Source organism: Sparus aurata, chromosome 6 (genome assembly GCF_900880675.1).
Source record: "Sparus aurata chromosome 6, fSpaAur1.1, whole genome shotgun sequence".
NCBI classification, from domain to species: Eukaryota; Metazoa; Chordata; class Actinopteri; order Spariformes; family Sparidae; genus Sparus; species Sparus aurata.
Window position 1 is genome coordinate 30219231 of NC_044192.1, and position 14768 is coordinate 30233998.

Genomic DNA, 14768 nt, shown 5'->3' on the forward strand with positions numbered 1-14768 from the left:
TGTTATGATATCTAAGAGCTTTGGTCCTGTTTAAGGAAGAAACACGAACAGGTGAATTGAAAATGTAGTATATATTCGCCTGGTCATTTTTGTCTTAATGCAGCCTACAAGAGGCATATTACGATATATGTGGGAGTAAAAATGCAGCCTAAATGAGCAGAGGATAACGGTATAGTAAAAAAACAACAACTGGTGTCTACATTTTGTGTGCCTCATTTTAAGAACTTTACAAGAGGTTCTCCTGTTGGTGACATTGATTCCCAGGAACCTAAAACTGCTCCTCTGCTCTACCTCAGCTCCACTGATGTAGACAGGTGTGAGTATTTTCCTTTTTTTTCCCTAAAAACAGTAATCTTGGTTTTGCTGACACTGAGCAGTAGATGGTTCTCTGTGCACCATTCTGCAAGACAGTTCCTACCCACCCGAATGTGTGTAAGGCTGCCGATGTTGGTGTCATCTGCATACTTTACAACAGAGTCCTGTTGAGGTCTGAGAGTGCAGACATGGGTCTAGTAGCAGGAATCATGAATTACATTATTAAACCCCAATAACAAAAAAAAAAACAGTTCAACAACATTAGAGTCACTTACTTATATCTGGGCAAAAGGGGGAAGAGATATACCTGCAGTTGCGTGGTGCTCCATTTAATCTGATGTATAACTTTATTTCAGTTCAAAACATTTTATGGTAAAAAAGCACAATTTTAAAGCTCCATTGGATGCACGAGGTGCACATGGAGGATGTCTGTCCTGGGTTCGGAATTGTGTGTTACATCCCTGAAATATTGGTCTGCAGATGAAAGTACATGTGATTTGGTCCGAACGTCGAAGCATACACTATCGTTCACACGAAGGTCCACTCTACATGATATTACAATTCATCTTAATGGTTGGGATGATGTTTTCCAAGCTGTGCGTCCGCTAAAGTCACGCATGAACGCCTGTACCCGGTCTTGCGCGCTCAAAATTCTTCCTAATGACCCGTGAAGGCAGCATCGTTAAATGACAAAGATGAAGCGTGGTATCAAAGAGGATGAAGCCGGGATGAGAGGAGTCGTTCCGTTCCGTCTCACCGGCCAAACACATTATAACTTGTACAACTTTTACTTTTCTATGCAGTCCGCTGTGTCTCATTCTGCGTTTCTCTGCCTGAAAAACAGAAGTATGAAAGGAGTGTTGTGTTTGAAATGTCTCATAAACAACAAATGAAATCCGGTGGGGGCTTTTATGGAAGCATGGCTGTTGTTTTTGTTTGATTTTTTAATGCAGTTTAAGTGTTTAGCAGAGGTAAATGAAAATATGATCTTCTAAGAGTGTTTAATGTAACAAAGTTCTCACTTGCTGATCATAGAGACAGTGAAACTCAGTTGTTGTTGTTGTTGTTGTTGTTGTTGTTGTTTTTTAATCATTTATTATGGTGCCTGATGGACCCTAGCGTCAAATTATAATTCTACAGTCACTTAAAAAAAATGAGTGATTGTAACTGCAAATGGAGAGTATGTGTTTTTGTACTACAGCTGAAGTGTTGGTCGTCCTTTCTGTAGGCGGCGTCGCAGCCCACATCCATGGACTGGACAGATTTCCATTTTGGTGTTTGGTCTTCCTTTGTCCTGCTAGTTTCCGTTTGTGCCAGTTGCATGGTAGCTAGCAAACATACGTCAGCTCCAGCTTACCTCGAAAAGTGAATTGTAGACTGTTGTGAACAGAGTGTCAAGCATCTGGGAAATATTAGGCTGAAGGTGTGTGTGTGTGTGATTTGTTGGCCCACGTATAGGGCAAACATTCGTAAACTGGTAGCGATAAACAGCTCTCAACTATCACCATAAGGCATAGGGACCATGGAGGGACGCTAACTATAGCTAAATGTTGCTAACGTTTTCGGTTCCAGTGTTCAACACCAGCTAACCCAACGTGCATGGCATTAACATCGCACTACTTCTGCATTTGTGGTATGTCGCAAAACTACGTACTTAAAATACTCCGTGCCAATATCAGAGCATCTGAGCATATGCAGCTGTTGGTTAGCTAGTGTCGCTAACGTGTTTGTCGGCTAAGATTTGCTACACCTCAGTGCTAGCTAATTAGCCATGGATAAGCTGCAACGTTAGCTAGCTTTATATGTATGGAAGCTAACGTCCAACGTTGACTAAATTGTGACATACATACAGCCAGTTTAGTTATATTGAAATGGTGTGCTAACTATACGTTAATGTCTGCTCGTGAAGACTACAGAGCAGCTTTCTGAGCAACTAGCCAGTTGCTCCAAGCTAACATTAACTTATGGTAGCATAACCAGCGAGTTAGGTTAACTGTGTGTGCTGTAACAGTTAGTGGACATACTGCGTGTTTAATAACTATAAATGAACAACTTCTTATTCTTTTTTCAGGTTACCGGTCTGTCATGTTAAGCTGAGCAGCTGCCAACCCTCCAGACAACCCATACACCTGCCTCAGACCTGCGAAGCCAAGGTCAAGTGGCTCCATCCAGGACAGTTTGAGAATGCACCACTTTAATGGGATGTAAGATCAGCTGTAGAGGATATCTTGTTTGTCTGCAGGAAAACACTTCCGACTGTTTGCGGCCTAAACAGGTGCATCAATGAACGAAGAGACTCTTGAAGAATCTCCCAAGAGCCCGGTCCCTGGCAAAGAGCCCGTAGAAGAAGATGTGGGACAAAGCACAGAGAAGAAGAGCAGCGAGGCGGAAAACACCTCTAAGACAGCACCAGCTCAGGAGCCCACGGCTACCCCAGACAGCCTCGATACAAAGGAAAACCCCAGCTCAGATCCAGTAACGGATACAGAGAAAGAGATCAAGGAGGAAGAGGGGGACGACATTAGGGTCACTGCTGGCGAGCCTCCCATTGACTGGTTTGAGCCTCTTGAGGAGGATGATGATGATGCCGACAGTGGTAGGAATGATGCAGAGGAAGAGAGCCTGGCAGGAGAAAGCGAGAGGAGCGAGAGCGTGCCAGGCAGTGAGAAGACCTTCAAAAAGATTTATCAGTAAGTTGAATAATGTTGTTTTGCGCCATTAATGCAAGCACAAGAGCCACAACATTATCATCACCATCATGGAGCTGGCAGTGGTGATGCAAGTGTGTAGAGATGACGTCCTTCTTTTCTGACTGAGATTAACAGGAGAGGATATTTAATGAATGGGAATGGTTACAATATAATGTACGCTAGCAACGGGGTTACAGTGTATTTGCTATTAATTTGTTAATGTCTTTCTCAAAGGTTAAATAGTAATATTCAGAGGAACTGCCAATTAAAATCAGAGGGCATTTGAATGTCTTTCTCTGGTGGTTTCAGCTGTTGTTGAAAGAACTATCTAATCTCAAACTTCCAGGAAATGTTCCCTCAATCTATTGAAAGAGACACAATGTAACTTTGCATATTAACATTGTTTTGGATGGCAACTTGTGCAGGCTTTTCATCCCATGTGTTATAAATGTTTCTTACGTGTCTGATTCCCATCTACTCTCTTAAATGTAGGCTTAACGTTCCCCGCCGGAAGCGATCGCATCCTGATGAAGGATGGGTTGAGTGGCCAATACTTGGAGAGGGGTGGAAACGCAAAGAAGTTGTTCGACGCTCAGGTTCCAGTGTTGGACAGAAGGATGTATATTACTTGGGGTAAATACTGTCTGTTAGAAAAGGGGCAGCTGTTTTTTCAATTTGATACATTTGATAATTTCTTACAGTACTTTCTTCCTTTTACTCTTGTGATATTTATACTCCACCTCTGCTGCTTCTTTTTTCACCTTCATAAGCATTTATAGTGGTCACACAATAATAAAGCAAAAACAACCGAAATCAGAATAATGTTTCATAATTATAACTAATGATAGATTGATGATGATAACAGGTTTTACAGCCTGAACAGAACTGAAGTTCTAAGTATTTGCACATTTAAGTTTCTTACAAGAGCTGCAACAGTTAGCCAATTAATCGATTCATTTTGATAACTTTGATCACTACTTGAAGATATCGCTTTGGGCTCTTGAAAATTGTGTTGAGCAATTTATTCAAGTTTGTAAGATTTTATACACTTAATGATTTGGGCACAACTAATGATTGATTGCTGAATTTCAGTTCTAATTTTGTGCTTTTTCTTCTATATTTTTGTATCCTGAATACCTTTTTGTTTCTGAACTGATTGAACACAAAAACCTTTTTTCGCCCACATTTTATATATTATTATATTATTTATATAACTGAGCAGATAAATCAATAAGGAAAATAATTAGTTCCAGCCCTAATTCATTCCGTGACCGTATGACAACAGGATGTTTAAGTTTCCAGTCTTCCAACTATTTGCAGTTGTAATTGTTTTGTTTGATTTTCCCTTGCAGTCCTCGAGGGGATCGAGTGAGAAGCCGAGTAGAACTGGTTTCAGTGCTGGAGGGATTTCTTGACTTGTCAACATTTGATTATAAGACAGGAAAGTTCTACGAAGGTGTAGCACATCCGACAAGAACTCGAAACAGAGCGAAGGTATTGGCCTCTTTTAGCATTTAACACTTCAAACATTAGAGATAATCATGTCTTAAGTTAATTTTTTCTTTACTTTCAAATCCATTAGAGAAAGATGCGGGAGCGTTCCTCTTCAGAGTCCAGCTGGGTGGACAGAGGAGAGGGGGCGGACACACCAGACTCCCACCACAGACTCACCCCCAGTCAGGTGCCCAAAAACCTCAGCTGCAACCAGACAAGTTTCTCATCACATAGTACGATGGGATCCTCATATCAAGCTCCTCGCAGTGAGGAACGATCTTCGGAAATTAGAATTAAACTTCCTCCTCCCTCGTCATCTTCCAAACCGATCCCTATCCCTTCCATAAATGGAGACGTTATGACGGAGGACAATACTCTGTGAGCTCCTTATTACTTCAGTTCATTTTTCAAGACTTAATCTTATTATAACAGCTGATGTATTTAATAAGTCAAATGTACTGAGCTTCATCATGTTTCTCTGCAGATTCTGTGCCAAATGTGGTATTTCCTTCATAGGCACATGGTATGACAAACAAAGGAAGAGGCCCTGCTGTCCCGGCTGTTGGGGTACGTCACTTTATTAGAGTGTAATGACATAATTGTGAGGTAAACTTATTGTTAGATATAGGACAACATCATGGAATTGACTGAGGTGTGGTAAAAATGATGGCCTCCTTACAGTTTTACTCATCCTGCAAACGTTTGTTTTATTTTTCTCATTACAGCTGCATCAAAGACAAAAGAGCATCCGATGATTCGTTTCAGAAAGGTAAAACATTGTCTTACAACCAGCTGTTTGAATGGACTGAGATATTTTAGCTACTTTAACTAGCTTCAACTTAAAGGGAAAGCTCACAACCAATCAGAATACTACATCTATGCTCCTAGATGTTGTTTTGGTGTTTGTCACCGGGTTAGATAAAGCAAACTATTTGGCACTTAGGGTTAGGTGAGATGAGAAGTCGTGACCACGTTAGTCCCCAGATTTTGTTGCTGAGCAGTTTCTCATAGGAACTATTTTCTTGCATGGATTTACTCATGGACGAGAGGCATGCTTACATTATGCCAAGGATGACGGCACGAATGTTTACATTCCAAGATAATAAGAGCACAAGAGTAGTTTCCCTTTTCCCTCTTTCTGGTGATGCAGTTGGATAGTCTCGTAGGAAGATTAGTTTCTACATGAGACTGCACACTGTCTGTGGATTATCTTGAGTAACTGGGTCATGATTTAAAAAAGAATTATTGCAAAGTGCCATTGCGGTTTATTTTTTCAAATGTATGCCATCTTATTCCATATGTTGGAGAGAAGGCAGTAATCTCTACGGCCAGTATCTCTGAAACTGGATAACTCATACCAAATCGAGCTGGATGGATAAAAAGCGTTTCACCAAGCTGTCCTATCAAGTAAAGCCATGAAAGGCCCCCCAAGAAAATACTGTAAAAAAGAGAGAAAAAGAAAGAAAAGGTGAAAATTCTGAAATATTTCAACACTGAGAAGTCACTGTATCAAATGTGTCTCAATAATTATTCTGATAAAAGTGTAAAATGTGTAAAAACAATATTAAAGTGCATAATGAGGAATAAACACACCTGCTTTTCTCTTCTTGTCCGTGGCACCTGTAGTGGATTCCTTGTGGACAGTGTGTGGGATGCCACAACAATATAAACTGTGGGCAGTGCGCCAACTGCAAGCATGGCCTGCAGAGCCCCGAGTCCCGGAAACGCATATGCCGGAAAAGGAAATGCATATGTCCCATTCGCAAGGTATGTTGATGAACAGTTATTGTTTATTTTGATGCTTATTGTTGTGATCTTACATTTGAATTCATTTGCATTTTTTTCCTGTTTGTTGTACCAGGGCCCTGGCAGTGCAGGCTACATGCCACAGACACCTTACAGTGACATTCCTGATACATTTGATGACATTAGTTTCCAGGTAATAAAAGCTACAATTGAATCCACACTTTCTGTTTACTGCGCCTGCTGGAGTCGCTGTGCTCTGAGCTTTTTAGATAATCGTCTTGTTGAAATTGCGTATTGCTCTGTTGAAAGTTTCACACAATATTGTCAGTTCTAACATGAGCTTTTTTGTTTTACAGAGTGAAGTTATGGAATCACAGGTAAAGTTTGTAAAATGCAAGCAAATTCTGTTTATTAAAGGGGCTCTGTGGAACATCTGTGTTGTGCTGGAAGATGGGTGTTCATGTCAGTGGACGCCATTTCTAAATTAACGTTAAAACAAATGTTGAATTATCAACCGAGAGAGACGGGAAGGTCTCATTATTTTTGTTTCCTTACAATCTGCTCACATACGGCCAATAAAAAAGTGATTAATACGGGTTAATTGATACAAATTCCTACATAAAGCCCCTTTAATAATACTCCATCTGGTTGCTTTTATCTGCTTTTTCCTACTCTCACTGATGATGTCTTATTCACACAGCACCTGAGCCTCAAAAGCAGTGACACAGAGAACTTCTCCGTCAACGTGGACGTCGATGATGAGGATGACCTGTCGACGGACGACGACGATGATGTGAGTTTTTTCTCAACCCACTCTCCTACAGGCAAGGACGACATGACATCTAAAGTGATACAGAATCAACCAAAATCTGTTTTGTGACGGTGCGTCAGCCCCTTAATGCCTGAGGTAGTGGCAAGGGAAAGCTGGCATAGTTCTTCCTCATAGATAATAGCTGCCATAGAGTCATAGACGGTACAAGTTGGAGTGATATCTGTTGTGCAGCGGGCAGCCACTGTGCGGCGCCCAGGGACCAACTTCAGCTCAGCAGTATTTTTTCGTGTTAGTATGTTTACTACATTTGTCATAATAGGGCTCATTATATAGTGATTTTCTTATGTTATCATCAACCCAAATTGATTGTTAAAAGCAATGCCACAGGGGGTGAGGTTTGTGGGTTTTGACAGGTTTAATATATGGATAATTAGTTTTGGAATGGTTACTAGTTGTGCACTCACTCAGCAAAGTTTGCATCCAAATGGTAGCCCAATTAAAACGGAATTTCCAGAAATTCTGTACAAAATAATGCAATAAAACGCGTTTCCATCTGTGATTTAAAAGGGAGTCAGTCACACCTCAAATGATAGAAAATAATATAGAAAATGGGATTTAATAAGGCATTTCTTGTTTTCATGTATTAATGTGAGGAATGCTTAAGTTGAGCTGATACATGCTTTGTGTCCGTCATGATTTATTCGATCATTTGATTTATCCCATTGCACCTAGTCACATCCCCACCCCATCCGTTTTTACTCGGGTTTAAAAACAGGTGGATGGATTTAGGATGAATTACTATCATGGAAAAAACACTTCACATCACGTTTAAAAGGTGTGGAAGGTTTTGAGTTGAAGTAATCAGACACATTTTGACAAAATTGCCCCGTCCTCTTCCTATATGATTGACAATAATGCCGTTTATATTCCTTATTGTTCTTGTTTCAGTGGCATAAGAAGCGGAAGCGGCGATCCTGTGGTGAATGTAAAGCCTGTCTGTGCAGGAAAGACTGCGGCACATGTGATTTTTGTGTAGACAAACCCAAATTTGGAGGCAGCAACAAGAAGAGGCAGAAGTGTCGACTACGCCAGTGTCAGAGACAGGCAATGGTTGGACTCTTATCAAGTCTGAATGAATTCATTGACTGTTGCATGTATTGATGTAACGGTGCAGTTTTTAAAAAAATTTTCTCTGCTTACATTTGGCAGAGACATTTGCTGCCTTTTCAGATGGGACAAGGTGACTACGGGCCAGATGGCCAAATGCTTCCTGGCAGGCCTAGACCTCACTACACATACAGTCGGAAGTCAAATTTCAAGAAAAACAGAGCGTCGGCATCAGGCTTGGACTTCAGTGACAATGACGATGATGACTTACCAGTGAGTTCCCTGTGCCTTTAATCTTTAAATCGTTTATTGTTTCTTTTTGCTTGTAGTGGTTGATTTTTGAAGATTGCTGAAAAAAAAAAACCTTAATACATTGGCATTAAAAGGTTCAGGAAGAATGAGTGGTTTCTTCTTAGCTTTTTTATGTACCGCTGTTAAGATGAGTTGGATCACTGAGCCTGCCAGTGTTAGCAAACACTCTTATGAATTGAGTGTGAGAGACCACTAATCATCTATGCAGGTTAGAATAGTTTATTGTCTGCATGTTTCTGTCACTCAGCACTCTCACCAGACTTATGTCACTGTGCTTTTATCTTGCAACAGTTTAGTCATTTGGATTTCGGAGACAGGAATGGATTGCCTGACAGAGTCCCTCACATCGGCAACCACAACTCTGAGCTGGTAGGTTTACATTCTTCCTTTTTTATGTTTTTCTATCAATGTAAATTTTTTCCTTCATCGGGTGAAACTTGTTGCATTTCGTTTAGTGTTTCCATGTTGAGGAGCCTTGAGATTTCCCACAGCCCCTCTGTAGATAGTTGTACTCTTCTGGCTGATGGCGTACGAATCCGCGCTGCCCTATTCTTAACAGCAGTGATCATGTGTCATCACAGCCTCCTGTTTACACTTTCTCTCACAAACGCTCCTGGCGCCTTGTCCTTTTCCTTCTGTGTATCTGTTGCCATGCTGTTCTGTGGCCTGTGGCTCAGTGTGAGGAATCCAGGCCTCGCTCCAGCTCTGTTTGACCAGTGTTTTTGCCAGTCAATAGTAATGCAGTACATATGCCTAATTGTTCCACTTGATTAATCCTTTTTGCTACGGGTGTGCATATGTTGATTTGTGTTTTCTGGTCTCAAGTTTGGGTGGTCTTTTCCTCGTCCTATGCTTTCTTGTCCATTCGGCAGTACTGAGGGTATAGAGGGACAGAGTATATGGACAGGAAAAATGAAAAGGAGAAAGAGAGAGGCGTACGACATGCAACAAAGGCGGAGGGAATTGAAATGGGGATGTTTCAATTATAGGATACATGCCTTAACCACTTGGCACCGAGTCGCCTCCGATAGTTAATTTGATCTCCTTTTATAAAGGATGCATATCACTGCCAAGTTGTTTGCTCTCTCTCTCGTCGTCACCCCTCTCTTCTTGGCTGTCCTTCAGTTTGTTCTTGTGGTCACTTGAATAGCATCTGATGCTTTCTGACCCATCATCAGTGCTGCAGCTCTCATTTACTGTTTCTTGAGCACTGCCCAATTAAAACAGAAGGTGGAAAAATGGCATATTTTCTTATTTGACCCCTTAGCAGTCGGTCTTTCCTTTCATTTCCCCTCAAGTATTAACAAGTCATTTGTTTTCCACATTGTGTTTCATCAAAGCTGTACTGCATGTTTACTTTCTTTTATGGCTGCACCATCACATTTAGTAGAAATGCCCTGTAGTTATGGCAGATACGTATTGCATAACCTTTATACACATTTTGCCAGACATATTATGCATTTTTTGAGACTTTTCACTGTAATTTAAAATACAGCTCTCCATTGTGAATAATGTATGCTTATACAGGTTTAATTTGCAATTTCTGACCCACAGGCGTGTTGGGGTTTAAGAGTTAAGTGGTGTTTGCCACATGCCACTCTGCTTCTGGCAAATTCAAAACTATTAATGTTGTTTAGCAAAGTTTAGAGGAGGATGCCTCGCAATCCTGTTTCTATTGCATTCACTGATACTGGACAAATGATTGTTTTTAGTCATTTTGTCACGTAGAATGGCTTGAATGCTGACGAAGTAGAAATGTAGAGACTTTTAGTTTGGTGATCTCACTTGTTGACCAGTTGCTGGCAAAACCTGTGAGGCATCTTGATTTTCTCTACTCTTCTAATACCTCTGTAATACCTTTGTAAACAGACAGATAATGAGTATTTGGCACATGGTCCATGATTAAATCCAAACAATAGATACAGTCATAGCAATTGCACACTGATTTGATGCACCTACAATTCAATGTCAGTGAAGTGTTGGTTTGATATGATTGTTATTACAGATGAGTTTTACGGTCAGTTGTTAAAGTCAATATTTGAGCTCATGAGTTCATCCTTGTCAATCCAGGACCAGCTAAGCAGATGGAATGCAGCGAGATCACGCTCAAAATATGTCGATGATGATGATGACGACGATGAAGAAGAGGATGAGGAGTTGCCCATGGTAAGTTACAAGCTGAGACTATTCATAGTAGATTTCTAAAGAACCACCAATGATGGAAACCTTTTTGTATATTTATTTTCATCTGTTGCTCCCTGCAGATCACACAGATCTTCAGTTTGGCTGATAACCCGACTAACAGCGGTGCGGATGTAGAAAACCAGCTGATGAAGCTGCTACACGCTTTGCGCTCCTCAGCACTGCCAATCCTTTGGTATGCCATAATGGTGGAGGGACCGCAGCTGCAGCTCATCCAGTGTTCTAAAGAGTCCGCCATGACCGACACCACAGTGCTGATCGACCCAGGCTTCTGCTATCAGGTCACCGTCCAGAAGCAGCCACTGCTCCCCACCCACTCACTGTACGACACGTACCCAGGACGCCTGACCTCAGTAACAGAAGTGGTCAATCTGCTTTTGGGCCTGGCAAAGTACGTTATGTGCCAGGGACTGCCACCCAAACAACCATCATCTAATAAAGACCCAGTCATACTGGCACGGGCATCAACATGTGATTTCTTGGTGAGGAGGAAAGTCCGCATCTGTGCTAACTGCAGAGCGATGAGAGGACTTTAACGCCAGTAGAGACAGAAGACCGCTGGTTCTATGGTGCAACTTTGTGCCATGCTCTTGTTTTCGTTTCTGTTGTTCTTTTGGTAATAACACATATGACAATTTACAGATTTACCTCTGGACTGCAAAAGTATGATTTAAATATCTAAATCACCAAAGGCATTCCAGGAGCTGTGACATAATAATCCAGGCGTGTTCCTTCTCAGATGTTTTCTGTTACATTGGTTTAGGGCTTTTCTTCACGACTGTTATGTCAGTTTTGGGCAGTGTGATGGGTAGAGCCCACTGTATGGTTATTGTGCTATTAGTTGATTCACACTTTTACTTGAGGAATCTTTAACCCTCACCCACCCAACCTTATTTCACTTTTCGTGTTCGTTCAACCTCAAACTTTGCCTCTGTTCCAAAAAATGAAAGTGAAATTGTCAGCTCTTAACCCTCCTTTCTTTTAAGCAGCAATTTTTGGGCGCGGTGTCAACAATGTTGCATTGCTACCTGTATATTGTGTTCCATATTGGAGGTAACCAGCAGACTGATGGTTTTTGGTCAAATAAAAAAAAAAAGTGAGTTTTCTTTTCATTTTTATGTTCACTCATATTAATTTAGCAACAGTTATGGTGCTTTATTAAAGCTTGAGATATTTTTTTTTGTAGAATACTGACACTAACATAATGTCTTAACCTCAAAATAAGCAGTTAATAGAATTGGAAAAGGAGACTGTGAAACATACAGATACTCTGATCTCATTAGACAGATCAGTGTAATTTTAAAATAAGGCCAAAAACATGAAGAGCAAAGGCGGGAAACAAATCTCTACAGATACAAACAATTGAGTGAGTCATACAGCACTGAATAGAGATCACCTGTGTTACTGAACAGCTCCAGCTCAAAGGTCAGTCTTGATGACCTGTATGGCTCCATGGCTCATATGACAGACAGTGTTGAGACAACAACTGTTACTTCAACAGTTGCAGCTTCATGTCAGAGAGGCAACGCTGCTATTAAAACCTCGAGGCATCGGAGGTTGTGATTGCCAGGAGACATGTGGGAGACAGAAATCAAGTTAAAAAATGTTCTGTAGTCAAATGGGTTTAATAACAGTGCTATTGTCTGGACATCAGATCTCTCTGAGATTTGTAGCAAGAAAAAGTACCTCCGTTTATTATTGACTCGACAGGAGTTATGCAGTCGTTAAGATTGTGTCATATATGTGCATTAATTTAAACCAGTTTGATTTTTCTTGCAGATAACATCCACTCAGAGTGTTTTAAAAATAGCATTAAGATGCGTGGGATGCTTTTTTTTTCAAAAAGCACTTTAATAACAATGCAGTAAAGCTGTTCTATTGTCACATTTAACAACAAATGACATTTTACAATTAACAAACATGTAAAAAGTTTAATTAAATCGATCTTTTAACAATGCTTGGCAAATGTTCCTCTCCTAGACAATAGCATTTTTAGTAGACGCCCAAGAAAGAGATCAGAATCTGTTCCTCATTCAGCATCATTTCTGGCTGCGGGAGATGGTTTTGTGCTTTAGAGGATTAATGCTGGTTTTGGCAGATTCAACCCCGGAAATATGCTGAAATGTAACAATACTGAGATCAGAGTATGTACTCTTCTTTATGCTAGTCACGTCAAATAAGGTCCTCAAATGAAACTGGTATAGGTGGTGAACTTTGTTAGGTCGACACAAAGTGTGTTAAACCACAGCCTCGCATTTTGCCTGGTATTTATTGTTGTATTTCAAGCCTTTTGAATGACTGTTGGAAGTTGTGTAATAATTGATTTTTTTCTCCCGTCCGCCTCTTCATTGGGATATTTATGGAGTAAATGAATAACTTTAACAATGTGAGCATTTTTGCATTAACATGTATCAGATTTATTTTTTATTTCCTCAAGTAAATGTGCAGATGTTGAAATGTTTGGGATCCGTTTATTATTCTTTAAAAATATATTGTTATTAAAATCTTTGAATTAAAACATTTAAAGAAGTGAAACGAAGGTTTTCCACATTTCCTGTGTTTTTCTGAAGGCACCGTGCAAAAAAAAAAATTTTATCACTGACCCGCCTTTAATATTGATCAAATCTACCTGATGGGCTCACTACACCTGTCACACATCCTGAGAAGAACTGAGTGTGAGCTGACTCAGAAAGAAGAAGTGAAAGCCCAATAATTTATATTCAGTGACAGCCATTCGTATTATCTGCTACTTCATGTTTACATGGAGCTATTTAATCCTTGTTTGTCGGGCTGCATGACGTGATGGGACAACAGTAAACTGAGCCGGATACTGTTTCACTGACTGTCAGAGTGGTTTACATGTTGGCTGAGTTATTGGTTTTATTATAAAGCATTGTTTCTGTGGGAACTACAGCTAGTGCCTTTAAATTAAACCAGAGCTATATTTTGTATTGCATTAGAGTTTTTGATCTGTGGTCCACTAATGTCTCTGTTTGAAGTGAAGCATCTCTGATGCCCACAGAAACTTAGTTTATTTGATTTACAGTTGCCGAGCTTGTTATGTAGGCATGTAAAACATTTGGTATGCTTGTGTTCCAGTAAACAAGGGCTATGCAAACTTTTGTCCTTGGAGGGCCAAACTAAAACGTCAGCCAAAAGCAAACACCTCTTGTATTGTTTTGTTGAGACTCACTGGTATCCATTGTTTCCTTAAAGCGTAACTCCACCCATTTCACACATTACAAGTGTGTGAACAGGTCTTGCGGAGTACTTCTGCATTTGTGGAAAAAAAAAAAGTCACACTAGTCTAACATTGCACTCCTATAAGACTGTTGGACTCATTATGAAGAGTTTAAACACAAATGTTTCAAATCAATACAGTAGAACCAGAGATATTTCATGAATTCTTTTCTCTTTTAGAAACGGGATGCCTACGTTACCCACAATACAATTTTGCTACTTAGTGAAATCTCTGGAGGCAGTTAATACAATAGATATTTATTGTCAAGATGCATGCAGCTTCCTCTGAAGCTACAAAAGGCTTTTTTCACTCAATCAATGATTGATTGTCCTTTTTGATTGATTGACAAAAGGCTTTTTTCACACGTATTTTTTAAAGACCTGTAAACACAGTTTGTGTGAAAGTGGTGGAGTAACCCTTTAACTGCCTGACTTCCTGTTCAAAGTGTCACTGCCCACTGTGCTCATATTATGAAAAATAATAATTAAGATTAGTTAGGAAGATTGTAGAAGAGCTGCACAAATGAATCATCCTGTGCCTGTTCAAGTTAGCGAGGCGCTAAACCTGAAGTTAGCAGGCCTGGTCGGATGGGGTCTTTAGTGCAAACGCTCTGTGGGCCGCACATCATGGAAGATCCAGGTATTTTCATCAGCAGGGAGTCGAGCTTTTTTTGGCTTCAGGACGCCATTGAGCAGTGTTTATATGAATGAACGGGGCTCTGCCTCCAACAGAGATTTTAATGTTACGTCCTTGGTTGGCCTGCGGGCCTTACTTTGGGCAGCCATGATTTAACTAAAGGAACGCTCACATCCAATCTTAAAGCATTTTAAAGTGTCATTAGACAATAACACACTAAAATGTTTAAGTGTTTAATGCATTTTCTGCAGTT

At 40.3% G+C, this 14768-nt stretch overlaps 1 protein-coding gene across 4 annotated transcripts; it reads left to right on the forward strand.

Annotated features, from left to right (window-relative positions):
* The first annotated feature begins 1458 nt into the window (after positions 1-1458).
* mbd1b (methyl-CpG binding domain protein 1b) lies at positions 1459-13177 on the forward strand. 4 transcript variants are annotated; one of them, XM_030418733.1, is made up of 17 exons: positions 1470-1738; positions 1888-1948; positions 2387-3005; positions 3498-3638; positions 4358-4499; positions 4588-4877; positions 4984-5066; positions 5225-5268; positions 6126-6266; positions 6361-6438; positions 6602-6622; positions 6946-7038; positions 7966-8127; positions 8227-8397; positions 8728-8805; positions 10507-10602; positions 10701-13177. In XM_030418733.1, the coding sequence occupies exons 3-17, from the start codon at positions 2599-2601 to the stop codon at positions 11172-11174; spliced, it is 2421 nt and encodes an 806-aa protein (XP_030274593.1). In that variant the 5' UTR covers positions 1470-1738; positions 1888-1948; positions 2387-2598; the 3' UTR covers positions 11175-13177. The 4 variants fall into 4 exon arrangements, with proteins under 4 accessions (XP_030274595.1, XP_030274593.1, XP_030274592.1 ...); XM_030418735.1 differs by having other exon boundaries at positions 1459-1948; positions 8248-8397; XM_030418732.1 differs by having other exon boundaries at positions 1470-1948.
* The last annotated feature ends 1591 nt before the right edge of the window (positions 13178-14768 follow it).